At 56.5% G+C, this 15,474-nt stretch overlaps 1 protein-coding gene across 18 annotated transcripts in view; it reads left to right on the top strand.

Moving 5' to 3' along the window:
- TSPAN9 (tetraspanin 9) overlaps positions 1-15,056 on the top strand; it is a 199,706-nt gene extending 184,650 nt beyond the window's left edge. For 12 of the 18 annotated variants that reach the window (XM_038576469.1, XM_038576464.1, XM_038576470.1 and 9 more), the window contains 6 exons: positions 7,692-7,883; positions 8,264-8,338; positions 8,701-8,802; positions 9,339-9,470; positions 9,933-10,016; positions 11,591-15,056. In XM_038576469.1, the coding sequence (XP_038432397.1) occupies positions 7,692-7,883; positions 8,264-8,338; positions 8,701-8,802; positions 9,339-9,470; positions 9,933-10,016; positions 11,591-11,662 (657 nt within the window). In that variant the 3' untranslated portion in view covers positions 11,663-15,056. The remainder of the gene's footprint in view (positions 1-7,691; positions 7,884-8,263; positions 8,339-8,700; positions 8,803-9,338; positions 9,471-9,932; positions 10,017-11,590) is intronic. The other 6 variants (XM_038576477.1, XM_038576475.1, XM_038576478.1 and 3 more) reach the window with 1 other exon arrangement.
- Positions 15,057-15,474: the final 418 nt, after the last annotated feature.

A 15,474-nucleotide genomic window follows, 5' to 3' on the forward strand; every position in this document is an offset into this window, starting at 1 on the left:
TGCTCTCCAGGCATCAGTTGTATAAGGATCTAGGCCTGCTCTTGGCACCCCTGGCCTGGCCTTTGCAGACCTGGACTCTACCTGCCCCCAGGGCTGCTCACCCTGGAGTCCCACAAATGCCTTGGTTTGAGTGAGTCCCTGGGCAAGGCAGATGCCCTCTGTATGGAGGCCAGGCCAGGAAGCCCCAACAGATGGGTAGTGCTTCAGTAAAGCCAGCCTCCTGCCTTCAGGGGCTAGAGGACACCAAGCCCATTGTGCAGCCAGCCGGGGGCCAGGACTGCTGGTGCCTGGACCTTCACCTCCATCCAAGACCTTCAGCAGAGGCTATCCTCAGAGTCTCATGTAAGATTTTCCTCGTCACAGACTCTTTGATCGTCATGTGCTTTCTAGAGTTTGAGGGCACAAGAGGTATTGTGATAGGACCCACTCTCAACTGGTAGAGGGGATGGGGGCTGGCGGGCTCTAGTATGTTGGAGAGGAGGAGTTCCCGTGGTTTCAGGGTCTCTTTAAGGTTTCACAGAGAGAAGTGGACTCTTGAAACATAATTTAAGAGCTCTCTGAACCTCAGAGTCGTGCAGCAACCAGACACAGTGTCCCTGAAGTTTGGCCATGTTTAAATGCTCTCTCCTAGAACCATCTGAGAAAATAACCTCATTCTGCAATAATCAAAATGTAACTGGGTTTTAGATATGCAAATGCTTTGTGTAATGTTTATTTGGAGGAAAATTCAGCTCAGAAATATGGGTGTGATCTTCCTGTCACCTATGTAAGCTGGTGATATTGGGGGCTGCGAGGTGAAGTTGTGAAGAAATTGGAAGCTTTGAGAGAAAATGTGGCGTCAAAAGAAGAATGACCAAGGAGTCATGCTGTTTCATGTTAAATGATGCACAACCTCAGGGTGAGCCTAGACCATGGGGGGCTGGCCGCCAAGCTAGGAGGGCTTCGGCTGGATTACTGGAAGTATAGAGCTCAGAGTGTAGGAGTTGAGTGGGGTATCTGTGTACTCTGTTCTGTCCCCGTCCAAAGCTGGAATCTAACTGCGAGTGTGGGACAGGGAGGGAACACAGATGTAAAAGCCTTGGAATAGATCAGAAGAAGCCTTGGGAAAGAATATTAGTTACAAGCCTTCAAAATATTTGTTTCTGGTGGGCTGCTTGGACACAACTGGGACTGGCACGTGTCAGCCACAGGAAAGTGCGTTCGTTCTTGAGTTAATAAGAAAATTCTAGGTGGACCAGAACTGTGCAAAGGTGGGACAGCCCTGAGTGCTGGGACCCTGGGTGCACAAGCGGGGCTGGTCAGCCCAGGGCCAGGGAGAGCCTCACAAGGAGACTTCTCACCAAGTGGCTGCTTCCCCTCTGTCCTCTGATCTGCCTGCCTGACTGCAGGGTGACTTTGGCAAAGACATTGTCTGTCTCCCTCCTTCCCCTCCTTTATGGCACTGAATGAGCTGCAGGGCCCCTTGGAAGCAAGGGGTGTCTGAAATACAAAGTAGCTGCCCCACTCCTGGTGCTGATGTATTGTCCCTTTTCCCTGCGATGAAGTTCTTGGCAGGCTGTCTAATCTCAGGGCCGGGCTGGACCATGAATAGTTGCACGTCGGGCTGTGAAATTAAAGTCATTTTGGTTTTCCTTTTTATTTTCCACATACACTAATTTATTAAATGCCATTAAATGCTGTGCTTGGCTCTGGCGTGTAGAGAACACTGGGGAGTGCTGGGACCTAGTGCTTGAAAAGCTCCTGCAAAGCAGAGGGGATGAAGCTCTGGGGGGGGCAGGGGGCGGGTTGGGGGGCTCTGTAGAGACACATGAGGCCGCAGGGATGAGAACGACCAGAGGGCTCTGAGGGGAAGTGGGGCAGGTGAGCCCATAGCTTATACAGGCCAACGAGGGGCTAAGGAGGGTGAGGTGGGAGTAATTTGGGGGCACCTGGGGGTTCTAGGAATAGGGATTAGGGGGTGTATGGGGGGCTTCTTATTCAAGTGGGTTTGTGTGTCTGGGTCTGGTCCTTCTCCCAGGCTGTGGCCTGCTCGGACCCTCCCATCCCCTTTTATCCATCCATCCATCCATCCATCCATCCATCCATCCATCCATCCTTCCATCCATCTGTGGAGCAAATGTTTATGTAGTATTCCAGGCATGTTGGGCCCTGCCACAGAGAAGGAATGGATGAGTGTGAACCTGGCCCTGGAAGCGCTGGTGTCTTAGTGGGGGTGGGGGGCAAGTCTACACAGAAGGTTTGGCGGGTCTCTGATGTGTTGCCCTGGGCCCGAGGTCACCCTCAGGGAAGGCCACCCCTGCATGGGGGAGAGGCCTTTGGCAGCTATGAGGGGTACAGGGGGTGGTTGTCCTCTGAGCTAAGTCAGAGCTAGAAGCTCAGAAGGGAGGTTGGATTGAAGAGGAAACTATGGGACTCACCCACAGAGAAATGGGATGAAAATACTTAAGAACACAAGGCAGAAACATATATTAAAGCTACAAATCAATGTGATTCAAATGAAAGATGAAGAGAGATGCCAAGGGGATATTTGGCTAATTATAACAGGTTTAATAAATGAGGTGAGTCTGGAGTGCTTGTTCACTACATGGCTGTAGCCTGGCTGGGCCTCAGTTTACGTGGTGTGCACCTGGTGGATGGGCCCAAGGGTGATGAGGAAGGTCCTAAGATGGCCCTCTGAAAGACCTGTACCTTCTCCTTTCCCCACTCGGCGAAGGGCCTGGACAGGGGAGCCCTGTAGGAGGGACACCCAAGGGCATCACCAAGGGTGAGGCACTGTTCTAGGCCCTGGGGATTTAGCAATGAACAAAATAGACCAAGGTCCCTGCCTGCGTAGAGATCAAGGCCCCGGGCGAATGCAAGGGTAGGAACTTGTTTTCTCACATTTATTAAAAACGTTTAGAGATGCTCTTGGTTGGGGGAGGGGACAAGGAGCAGGAAGGCTCTGTTGTCAGGAGGGTCACTGGGCCACCGCTCTGCTGGGGAGCGGCGCTGGCCAGGCCTGGACCATAACACCTTGGCCGTGACCTTGGGTCCGTCCCTGCTAACCCTGGCTAGAGCCTGGTTCTCTGAGTCACCCTGCCTCACCCTGCCTTGGGTTTGACTGTGGCTCGGTCATCTCAGCTGAGACAGTCCCTTGGTTTGGGAAGGGGATTTTCCCAAATGCCACCAGGTAAGTTCTCTGGCACGGGGCCTTGGCTGAGCTGCCGCAGGCTCTGCTTCCTTCCTTCCTGTGCAGGGCACCTTCCATCTGGGGCAGCCCTCCTCCCTCCTCTTCCCTTCCCCCATTCCTGCCGCACCCTCCCCTGCCCCTTGCTCTGGCTTCAGGGTCTGCTTCCTGTCTTCTTGCCTCCCCCCGCCCAGCAAACCTGTTCTGCTGTCCTGCTCGGGGCCAGGCACCAGACATTGGCCTCTTTGCTGTGCCTGCCCAGGTTCTCACAAGCTGTTTACTCCTCTCACGCTCTACTGTCCCTTTCAGAACCAGGACGCTGCTCCGGCCCTGGAGGAACACACCAGGTTCTTTCTGTGATGGCTGTCTTCTTGCACTGATAGCCAGAGGGTGGATGCCTGGTATGGGGATGGGCCAGGGCAGGCTTTCTTGACTTATGTCCACATTTGGGACTGGACAGTTGTTTGCGGGAGGGACTGTCCTGTGCACTGTTGGCTGTTTGGCAATAACCCTGGCCTCCACTCACTCAGATATCAGTAAGGGCCCCCTACTCCTGAGTCGTGAGAGTTGTTCCCGGAGGAGCAAAATCACCCTGGGTTGTGAACCACGGGGCAGGGACATGGCAGCACCGTGTCTCAGGCTGGGCAGAGCCTGTGCTGGCAGAGACCTGAGGAATTTTCTAGTCCAGAGCCCACATTTTAAAGGAAATTGGGCCTCAGAGAGCTAAAGAATTGTAAGGTCACACAGAGGAGCAGCATGATGAAAGCCGCATCTTAGAAAAAAAGACCCGGGCAGCTCTGTGCAGGCTGGGCTGGAAAACAGGCCAGAGGCAGGAAGGGCGCGCCTGGGACCTGGGCACGAGGCAGGTGCTGGGCAGTGCCTCCCACCTGCCAGCCCGGGCTCAGCGTGCGTGCAGCAGTCTCCTGGGGTGAGGGTGTGGAAGAGGCCCCGCACCCAAGGCCAGGAAACCAGGTGTGCGCCCTGCCTGGCAATGGGACGGCTGCCTGTCCCCTCTTGCCGTCCTTATCTGTGAACTCAGGGCCTGTTTGTATTTGCTTCCTGCCTGGAGGCTCTGCTGCTGTCTGAGAGAGGAGCAGAGGCTTCGTTGGGCAGGAGAGCCCTGACGGTATGGGAGAGTGGCAGTGGGGTGTGCAGGAGCCCCTCGTGGCACTGCAGGGTCCTCATGCACTCAGCAGATGATGTGTCCCATGCCCCCTCCACACCGGCACTTAAGTACAGGCAGTGTGTGGGGCCTGCTCCACCTGTAGGCAGTGGATCTCACCTGGGATCCAGCCCGGGGCATGGTGGGGCCTCAGGGAGTGAGAAGGGAAGCAGGTATGAGGACAGAGCCATAGTTCCCGTCTCTTACTGTGCTGGAAGGAGGCTCCTGGGTGGGTTGTGGGGAAGCTTGCAGACCAAATAAAAAATGTGGAGCATGAAGTCTGAGAACCATTTGGGGAGAGATAGGACTGGGTCCTGGGCGTTTCTGGGCTGTTGAGGTTTTCCCAGATAGAGGCACTTGGACCTCACGGCAGTCCTCCTCAGGAGGCAGATGGAGAATGGAGGTGCACAGGGGGCCTTGCCTGCCCACTCCCAGTGGGAGCTGGCTTCCAGGGAAAGGTGTACTGTGAGAACTTTTCCAGGTCCAGGGAGGGCCCCAGTGTCCCCACTGCAGGGTGGTAGAGGCATCCTGCAGCTCCCTGGGTCCCAAAGCCAGGTCTCTCTAGCAGGCTCCTCTACCTGCAGGGAGTGACCTGGCGGCCATGGGGCTTCCTCTCAGTCATTCTGGGATCTGGCTTTTGGAACAATAAATCTTCAGCATGAAGATCATGAATTTCCATGGTGTGATTAATGGAAGAAAAATTTAGATGGCAGCGTGGAAACTGACCAGATTGAGAAGTCCCTGTGAGAAGGTGGGGGAGGGTGTCAGAGCTCCCGACCCGGCCTGGAGCGCCACCTAGTGGTTCTGGGCGTGGAGGCCACCATTCCCTCCGCAAAGCTTGGTGGATGCCCATTGGGTGGACGCTCTGGGCGGAGTGTGCCCGTCCCTGGGGAGCCTGGGCGAAGTTCCACTGGGACTGTCCCTGGTACAGGGGGCACAGGACCACTCCACAGTGTGGGCGACCTATGAAGCCGCTCCACGTCCTCGCCTTCCTCCCCGGCTGCTTGAACCGTCTCTGCTTTAGTAATGCACGGGAATACCCCCACTTCTTTTGTCATGCCCAGCCTGGGTCACCTTTCTGGTTTCTCATTTATGAAAATCCTACTCATCTTTTAAAGCCCGCAAGTCCTGTCAAGCCTGCCTTATCAGTACCGTCTCATCGTACTGCTGCTTGCCACTCCTCCGGAGCTGGCTGGCGCAGGTCACCACGAGCTTGTGCCTGATCCCTGCCGTGGCCTCCTGGTGCCTCCCCCGCTTTCCCCTGTGCCCTTCGGTGGTCGTCTCTGAACAGCAGCCAGCGTGGTCTGTCGGGACCATAAATCACGTCACTGTCCAGCCTTAGGAGCTTCCCAGAATGCTAAGAATACTACCCACCTCGTCTATACTGATGCCTGCAAGATCTTGTCTCATCTGTCCCCTGCCACGTGTCACCTCCTTCACTCTGTTGCAGCCACGTGGACAGTTTGCTCTTCCTGGGGTGGGCCAGGCTCATTTCTGCCTCAGGGCTTTTGCACTTGCTGTTCCCTCCATCTAGAACATTCTTCCATCGCATCCCCTCTTCATTTGGGTCCTTACTTAAATGCCGCCTTCCTGAGAGGCCTTCCCTGACCACTCTGTATCCCAATACTTTCTAACTCCTTGCCATCTTTGTTTGTCTTCATGGCATGTACCATCACCTGAAACTGTGTTACTGGTATGCTCATGGAACATCTGTGTTCCCTATAAGAATAGCCTGTTCAGGGGGTGGGGGAGGCAGGGGTGGTTTGCCCATGCTGCTCATCACCACCTCCCCAGCAATCAGAACAGGCCCTGGCACTTACTAAATGGGTGCTCTGTTTGGGTTTGAGGGAAGGAAGTGCCCCTTCCAGGGGGCAACCTCTCCCCACACCCTTACCTTCCATGCACACATGTGAGAACTGTTCTGTGCCTACTCGTGGGCTACCTTGTCTTCACTGGTGCTTCGGGGTCTCCTCTCTGGAGCTAGAGCAGCTCGAAAGTGGGATGTGCTCAATTTCTGGGGTCATAACCCAGCTCCTGACACTTAGGAGCTGCTCAGTAGATGCTCTTCAAAGACCAGCACCTGGCGCTGGTCAGCCACTTCCCATGCTTCTTCCATTTAAATTCTCACAACAATCCAGAAGGCAGGCTTACTGTCCTCACTGGGCACAAAAGGAGTTGGCAAGGTCACACCACCAGGAAAGCTGGAGCCGGGTATCAGATCCGTGTCTGTACCTCCAAAAGCCCTTGTGTGTATGCTTTTACCCTGCATGGAACGTTCCTGATCCCCACCTGCCCTATGTCCACTGTCCTTTAGGGACTGCCTCTTCCAACTGACATCTTGGGCCGGGACAGTGGTTGTCTTCTCTGAACTCCTGTACTATTTATTTGACACCAGTGTATACTGCTTGGGGTTGATGCTGCTTTTTCATTGTCCCCGTCCAGCTCGAGCAGAGGCCCCAGGGAGGCAGGTCTCTGAAGAGGTTGTAGCTCTTCTGGCACAGGACGCTGCAGGCTGTGGTACTCAATAAATACCGGTTGACTGATTGATTGGCTCCTCATGCTCAGCACACTTCCTCGGAGCTGCTGGAGGGAGGGAGGTGGAGTGTCAGCTATATGGAGCATAAAATAAGGCAGCTGTGGAGACTTGCAGCCAGTGAAACAGAAGCGTCCCCAGGTGAAGCCGGTGGCGTCGCAGCCCCGGGCGAGCATGGAGGAAAGTCGGTTTTGGGGCCCGAGTGCTGGCTGCTGCCTCCCAGGGATGGATGGCAAAGGCAGTGATGGATTCGGCCAGCCCACTGAGCTCCTGTCTACTTCCATCTGTGGGAAATTGGTTCTCCGGGCTTCTGAGAATAGTGGGCATATGGCCCTTCTGGACAGTGCAGCAGGACACAGTCGCCGGAAGGTCTGGGTCTGAGAAACTGGACTCTGACGTTCTTCCCGGCCCCAGAGACAAGTCCTTGCTCACCTTCCCTGACCACCGTGCCCCTCCTCCTGGATTCCTTTCTGAATGCTGGGGGCTCTCTGCTGACAAAGGGGGTAACCATGACCACTTCCGTGTGTCTGGAACCTTCAGTATGTATTACAGGGTTTTGTGTCGTTTAAAATTTGATCCTCAGAGTGACTGGAGGAGATTCGTGATGCTAGTAGAATGCCATTTGCCAAGATGGGAAAACTGAGGCAATGAGAGGCTGTGGATTTGTCTGGGTCACACAGCCAGCGTGATTTGGGCCTGTAGCCGTAGCTGACCTGTAGCCCCATTCTCACTCTTTCCCTAGGAGTTAGGGGTGGGGTCATGCAGCCTTTGGGTTCTGTGGACATGAACACAAAGGCAGTACTGATCTAACCACTTTCCTTTCTCTCCAGCTCTGTGGCTGTGGGCTGCTTGGAGTGGGCATTTGGCTGTCCGTGTCCCAAGGCAACTTTGCCACCTTCTCCCCCAGCTTCCCTTCGCTGTCCGCAGCCAACCTAGTCATTGCCATAGGCACCATTGTCATGGTGACAGGCTTCCTCGGCTGCCTGGGAGCCATCAAGGAAAACAAGTGCCTCCTCCTCAGTGTAAGTTGGACCCCCATGCCCCAGCCCCCCAAACTCTGATCTCCCTGCACTTGGCCACTAGGATGGGCAAGACCTGGAATGACTGTCAGCCTCCTGGATGCCCAACCTGAGCCCAGGGAAATTGTTTCTAGAATGTTTTTGCCTGACCACATCCCTCTTCCTGATGATCCTTGATCATCCCTCCCACTCCTTGGTTGGTTGTCTACTTTCTCTCCCTCTCTTATCTATCTGGGATTCCTCAGAAGTAGCTGGCCCCTCCCATACCTGGGAAGCCCAGTCTGGGTGCTTGCCTATCCTCTGCCTCCCTGCCATCCTTGTGTGCAACCCCATCCTGGCCATGACCACTACCACGTGCCTATACCTAGGTGTTCTCTTTCCAGTTTTTCATCGTCCTGTTGATCATCCTCCTAGCAGAGCTGATCTTGCTTATCCTCTTCTTTGTCTACATGGACAAGGTGAGCCTTGTGAGAAGGGAGGGGGCATATGGCGTTTCACTGGGGTTGGGACAGGGCAGACCAGAGGAGAAGCACTGATAGGGACTTACCTCTGAGGAAGGGAGAAAGGGAAATGGGACCAGGGAGCTAGAAGAGGCCTGGATGAAAGGTTTTGATGAGGGCAGCATGGGGAAGGGGAGTTTGCGGGGCACTTGGGGCGGCTTATTACTTGTGTAGTCTTGGGAAATAGAATCCTTGAAATTACCCAGGGAGGCAATGGACAGCCTCTTGCATTAGGGAGCTCCCCATCACTGAGAGGATTCAAGCATAGTTATGTTGACTCCTTGGAGTAGGGATTCAGGTGTGTGCCCTCAACCTGACAGGTGAATGAGAATGCCAGGAAGGACCTGAAAGAGGGTCTACTGCTGTATAACACGGAGAACAACGTGGGGCTTAAGAATGCTTGGAACATCATCCAGGCTGAGGTGAGGGGCCGGGCTGGCTGGGGGGCGGGCCCTCAGACTTGACCTGGGGTCGCCATACAGGGGATGCCTCTGGAGAGAGACAAGCAGGTGAGTGGAAGAGGGAGGGCAGAACCTGGGCACAGGACGGGAGCCAGGGCGCATGCCTAAATGGGCCCAGGGAACTGGGACATGTGGATCATCTTCACCTTAGCAAGATCGTGGGTCAGGCCAGGAGGTTCAGATTCCAAGAGGAAAACAAGTCAGTGCAGCCCAGAAGCCCCATGTCAAGCTCTCGGGAGTAGGGGCCACCCACTTGGGATGATCCACAAAGCAGAGCAAGTGGTCTGGTGCTCCCACCTGGGTCCAAGGCCCAGCTCAGGGAGGCAGGTGGGTGTTTCCCTTTTGGGTCCGGCAGAGACCTAAAGAAGGGACAAGAAGGAGGCCTTTGTCTCCTCTGCTGACCCCCAGAGAGGCAGCCTTTGTGGGGCCCAGTCGGTCCAGGCAGGGGAAGGTGCAAAGGATGTGGCAAGTCTGACCCTGTGTGCTCCCTGCTGCAGATGCGCTGCTGTGGTGTCACGGACTACACAGACTGGTACCCAGTACTGGGGGAGAACATGGTTCCCGACCGCTGTTGCATGGAGAACTCCCAGGGCTGTGGGCGCAACACCACCACCCCTCTCTGGAGAACGGTGAGGCTGGAGGCACCTTCCCGGGGCTTCCTCCCAGAAGCCTGTGCGGAGGACAGTGTGGGGAAAGGACACCTGGGGAAAGGAGGGGTGCCAGGGACACGAGGGTATTGGCTTAACATAAGATGGGTGGGGACACACGGGTCTGAATATCTAAAAGGCAGGTAGACAGTGTGTGGGGGGGCTGGACCCACACTTGGGAGTGTCAGAGGGTGGGGGTTGAGTGGGGGTCTCTGGCTGTGCAGGGGGGCCTTGTAGGTGGAGCCTTGGGGGGGAGGGGTGGGCTTGCTCCAAGGCCAGAGGACCAGGCCTGAGGGCCAGGGAGGGCTCTTTCCACAGGAGGAAAGAGCAAGGCTGGTGGGGGGGGGGGGGTGTGTGTGAGGAGAGGGCAGTGAGGTGTGGGGGCTGGGCAGGAGGGGCACTCACGGTCCTGCCACTGCCTTAACTCTGGTCCCTGCTCCCCAGGGCTGCTATGAAAAGGTGAAGATGTGGTTTGATGACAATAAGCACGTGCTTGGCACGGTGGGGATGTGCATCCTTATCATGCAGGTAAGAGGCCTGTCTGGAGCCTCGAGGCTCCCCTGCTGGAGCTGAGCCAGAGGAGGACGAGGAGGTACACGCACATGCACAGCAGCTGACCAGGCAGCCTGCAGCCCGTGTGCCTTCCTGCTCTGCTCTGTCTTGCGGCCTTGTCTTTGGATACCTGTCCCAGCTCTGCAGGCACCGTAGGGCTGGGCTTCTGCGGCATCCCCCCTGGGCCTTGGGCCTGGTGCTGTCATTGTGCCAGTCCCGTGTGGGTTTGCTGGAGAACACGCCTGAGTGTTCCTTCCTTCCCAGGGACCTTCACCTGAGTCCTCGGGTAATACATCTGAGCACAGGCTCACGCTCTGTTGGCAGCTGTCCTGGCCGCACTGCCTATTAGTGGGCACGATCATCATGCCACTTCTTAGCATTAAGTGAGCTCAGTATGTGTCACAGGGTGCCGAGCGGGACCGGGCAGCTGGGAAGGGCTCTGCAGGCAGGAGCTGTTATTAGCAGGCATGCAGTGAGCAGCCACACTCTACAAACCCTGGCACAGATGCTGGAGACGGACAGGAGGGAGTCCTCGCCTCCCTTCCAGAAGATGAGGCTAGCAGGGCTGGAGGGGAGTGAGAGCCTCCCGACTTTCCTGGGACAAGCATTTCCGGGACTCTGTCCTTTGTCCATTTATGTATGACTCTAGCCATTTATGAATGGCTCCTCCAGCAGGAGGATGCCCAGTTCCCCTTGGAGAGCTTGAACTTGACTGGCTGGTCCATGGAAAGACATCCTGCATGAAGTTTTCTTTCTTGCCCCTCAGCTCTTGGGCCTGCAGGTCTGAGGGTCTGACCGTGTCTGATTTCTCTAAGAGCTTTCCAGCTCAGCGGACGAGCCTGCTGCCCTTTTGGCCGAGCTGTGATATGAGATGTGTGCACAGGGGTGAGATTCTTTTCAGCATTGAGAACAGGGGCACCTCTCGGCTCCCTGTGGTCAGGCCTGGACCACAACCAGCCAGGGTCCCCTCTGGTTATGCCCAAACACTGAGTGCAAGAGCTGTGAGAGCCACGCAATGTCTCCCGGTCCCTTTCTGTATGGCACGTGCCCACAGCACACTCTCTGTGGTGACTGTGAGGCCGTAGGCTGGCTTCCTCCTGCCTCCTGCACTGCTCTGCGTCCCCACTCCCTTCAGGGTTCAGGAGTTGAGGGAACACAGATGAGCATGAATGTTGTCCCAGGCACATCAGTGGTGAAGACACACCTGCTGCCGTCAAGACCTCATGTCGTGCTTTGCAGAACCAAACAGAGTGACTCGACCTCCCTGGTTCCCTCCTCAGTTCCATGGTAGCTGCCTCTTAGGATCGGATCCTTTGTGCATTCAGTCCTCACCACAACCCTCGGAAATGGGCAGATTTCTGAGCCTCCTTGAGGCGTATAAGATTCTGAGGGGCTGAGCTCATCCGTGTGCCACCTCCTCTGTCACCACCGTCTGTCTGCTGCCAGCAGTTTTCAAGTACAGAGGGTTGTCCCCGCTTGCTCTGGGTGCTGTGTGGTAGACCCCAGGCTGGTGAGCTTCCCTCCAAGGGCCTCTCCCCCATGTCTTTCAGATTCTGGGCATGGCCTTCTCCATGACTCTCTTCCAGCACATCCACCGGACTGGTAAGAAGTATGACGCCTGAGCGGGCTGGTGGGGAGCACCCCAGCCCCACACGGACACTGTGCCAGGGGAGAAGATTTGAGCTTTGTGTTGCCTGCCCTCGCTCTCCGGACTGCTGACCCCTGCACCCACCTCCCCAGCCCACCTGCCCCCCAGCCCACCCCGCCTCAGCCTTCTTGGTGGGTGGAGGGTCAGGGAGGAGGAGGTGTGGACGAGGCACGCAGAGATCTTGAGAGGCTGGGGGGCACCTGGATTCCTGCATCTGTGTATTTGCCAAAGAAGACAGGGTGGGCTGGGTTCGTGCTCCGGGAGCCTCCCCGCCCCCAGCACTGATGCGTTTCTGCCCCTGCCCTTCCTTGCCCTGACACTTTGTCCCCATGGGGTGGGGAGCAGAGCGCCCCCTCCTGGTGGAGAGACTGCCTGGCGGAGGCCGCTGGCAGCCGGGCACAGCCACCAGGCAGGGGAGCTGGCAGGGGCGGGGGTCTCACTGCCTCTGGGCAAGGCCCCTGGGAGCATCTTGCCCAGGCTTTTTATACTTTACAGTGTAACTTTTTTATTTTATTTTACTCTGATTATGATTATTCAGGAATATTATCTCTCAGATAAGTTTAGGGTTAGCTTTCTGATTTATAACTTTTTACTGCGTTGGTTTCTGTAATGGTTTGATTTTTTTTTCCTCTGAGGGTGGGGGACAGGTGGGGAGAGAGGATGTCCGTCAGGTTTCAATCAGGACAAACCACTGTGCCATGCTTGGGAGGCCCTGAGGGGAGATGCACTGAGCCGCAGGGAGAGGGGCAGGTGCCCGGGCCCAGGAGCCTGGAAGAGGCGTGTATAGCCGAGGGAGCGCCCTGCCCAGCGCCAGGGTGTTTACTGATGCTGGCACCAGCGGCCAGGGCAGTTGGGGGTACTCTGAGGGGCACTGGTAAGTGCTTCACCAGAAACGTGGCCGGGGCTGATGTGGGTCCTTTTACTTCACTGATGAGCAGTCTTTCTTTTTTCTCTTCTTCCTTCTTCCTGCCCTCTGCTGGCACGGGAGGCTCCCCTTCCACCCCACGCGGGCATTCCCGCCACAGGTTCTGCAAAGCCCAGTTACTTTCACAGACATTCCTGCTAGAAACTCTTGGACAAATACCTCTCTAGTTCAGATGCTGCTCACTTTCTCACATTGCTTCTGGAAGGGGAAGCAGTCCTGACACTTTGCTGCTCAGACAGTGGCAGAGGACCCATGACCATCAGGAGGGGAAGGTGGAACTGGTGCCCATGATCATTCCAGCCACGTCCACTGGGCTGTAGCTTCCCTGCTGAGGGGGAGCGGGGGAAGGTGGCCGTGGGGCCACAGGACTCTGGGGCTCACTGATGGTGGAGTGGGGGGCCTCAAGAGAAGCACAGGGAGGTCAGTCTGGGTCTTGCTACAGCAGCCCCAGGAGGCCGACAGCCTAAACCGCAGTAGAGGAGCTGAACTGATAGGGCAGGGGTATCTGACTGCAGCAGGCACCCCCATTCAGACTTCGTGCTGATCTGAGGGAGTGTTTTTGGAGCTTAAAAAAAGACAGTCAAGAATTCACGAGACTGAGCTCAGAAAGGCTATCTGCTAGCTAGGGCTAGTGCGCTTCCTCGATGGGGCCTGGCGTGTCTCCTGCACCATTTGGCTCAGTACCTTGATTTACCACAAGCTCACATCTCCCTCTCCAGCCTCTGCTTGTCTGTTCCAAAAGCTGAGGCCCAGCCACCCAGCCAGCCACTCCTCCACTCGCCTAAGTCGGGACCAGAAGTACAGAACTTTGATGTATTCAGGATTCCCGGCTTGGGGGGTGGGAGTGGAGAGAGGGGTGGTCTCAACGAGTCCAGCTGAGTGAAGACCACCGCCTGAGACTGGAGCAGAGGTGCCCTGGGGAGGTTGGGGAGGTGGGTTCTTGGGTGGGGGATGGGGCGGCCCACGTGTGGGTCTCCCGGCCGGGGGCTTCCGCTGCCTCCCCAGGGCCTCCCGACTGCAGGCTCACAGCCCGCAGGCACGCTGCCATGCTGCTGCAGACACACACTCGGCGACCCAGCACTGGAGTCGCACGGTGGGCTTGGTGCCTAATGACCTTGTGTTTGGTTGGGGGTGGGGCGGGGCCGGTGTGTTCGTGCCCATCAATGCAATTTCAATTTTTGTTAAAATCAACAGCAAAAGCCTAACACCTTGGGAAGGGATGTGTGCAGCCTCCCTGGCAATCTTGTTCCTGGAGCCTCAGGGGTGTGCTCGGGCCCTGCAGCCTCCGCCGCAGCCCCCCTCCGTCCCCTTACCTGTCCAAGCAGCCATGTCCACAGTCCCCCCGACTGCCTTCATGCCTCACCCCGTGCTTGGCTGTGGAGGCACTTGACCGAGTCTCCCCGGGGGAAGGCACGAGTGGTGGTGGGTACTCTTCCAAGCCCCTCACCCTCCCTGCAGGGCAGGACTCACACCACCAGAAGGCCCCGCCATGTGGTGTCTGTGGTAGCAGCCCGCTCTCTTCTCAGTTTCTTCCTGACCCTGAGCTCATTGGGGTGGGATTACCCGAATGAACTCTCACTTGTGGCTTCCCTCCCCACAGTCAGAGTTCAGTCAGGTCTGAAGCAGGCTGTTTATAGGTGAGACTTAGAAGGTCAAGGTTCTACGGACCGCTTCCAGGAAGTGCTGGCCGTACACTTGGCCTTTTCCTGCCGTCATCTTGCAGAAGAGGTGGGCAAGCAGGGACTGAGAATTACCCTTGGGGGGTGGTGGCAGGTATTGGGGGGCAATAGCAGGTGTCCGGGGGCAAGTCTCCACCACCTTGCCCTAGCTGAAATACTGTCACCCCCTCTCCCTGCCAACATGGGCCTGCATCCTGGGCTCTTAATCCAGAAAAGTTGCTGACCCCACCCCACACCCTCAAGCAGATGTTCTGGTTTGACTTGGATCCAAGTGGCCATCCCTCCTTACGTTGGTGGCCAAAAAGTAGTCCAGGTGGATGGAAATGACCGTCCCCTCCTCTGCAGCCCCCTGCCCACCCACACTGGTGGAGGTGCTAACTAGCAGGGACCTGGTGTGGGACGGGAGCTGGGTGCCAGATGCCTGGAGTCTACCCTACATCCCCCCACCCCTCCGCATCCAGCCTCCCGAGGCCCTGGTCTCCCATCTCGCTCCTCCGCACCCCAGCGAGGCAGTAGTCCTGGCAGGCCCTGACCTCCCTGCCCCTTACAGGCACCCAGGGCCCAGAGCCAGGGGCTGGTGCCTGCAGCCTGCCCATGCCTGGGAGCACGTGAAAGCAGGGACAGCACGCTTGTTGGTTTCAGATGCACTTTTCTGCTTGCGATGCCGTATCTGTGCGCTTCCTTCATCCTGGACCTGGCTTTATTGAACATCATGTTTTTAGCATGTTTTTAAATAAAAACTGATAATGTGTCAAAAGCACAAACAGGTTGTCTCTTTGTGATTGTGTTTGTGTCCACTCAGCTGTGACTGTGACTTGACTTGTGGTGGTTGGTGTGAGGGTCACAAAGATGGGTTAGGCACCGGCCCTACTGTTTGTCTGAGACCCCTCAGAGCAAGCACTTCATCTCCCCTTCTTGGGCCCCAGTCACAGGTCTGCTGGGCAGGGTGGGGCTCAGACCCCCCTGGGATGCCCTTTGCCGAGTGGCTACATGCAGTTATGGTCGGGGGCCAGTCCAGCAGTCCTGTACTCTCTGCACGAGAGGTCCGCTCACACCTCGGTGTCTGTCACTGGTCACATGTGGCCAGTCCTGTGGGAATGCCCAGGATTGTGCCCCCAGGAGGAGCAAGGAACGAATCTCATTCATTCATGGCTGTTGGTTTTATACAGTTTTTCCCTGGTC

This window comes from Canis lupus, chromosome 27 (genome assembly GCF_011100685.1).
Source record: "Canis lupus familiaris isolate Mischka breed German Shepherd chromosome 27, alternate assembly UU_Cfam_GSD_1.0, whole genome shotgun sequence".
NCBI lineage: Eukaryota > Metazoa > Chordata > Mammalia > Carnivora > Canidae > Canis > Canis lupus.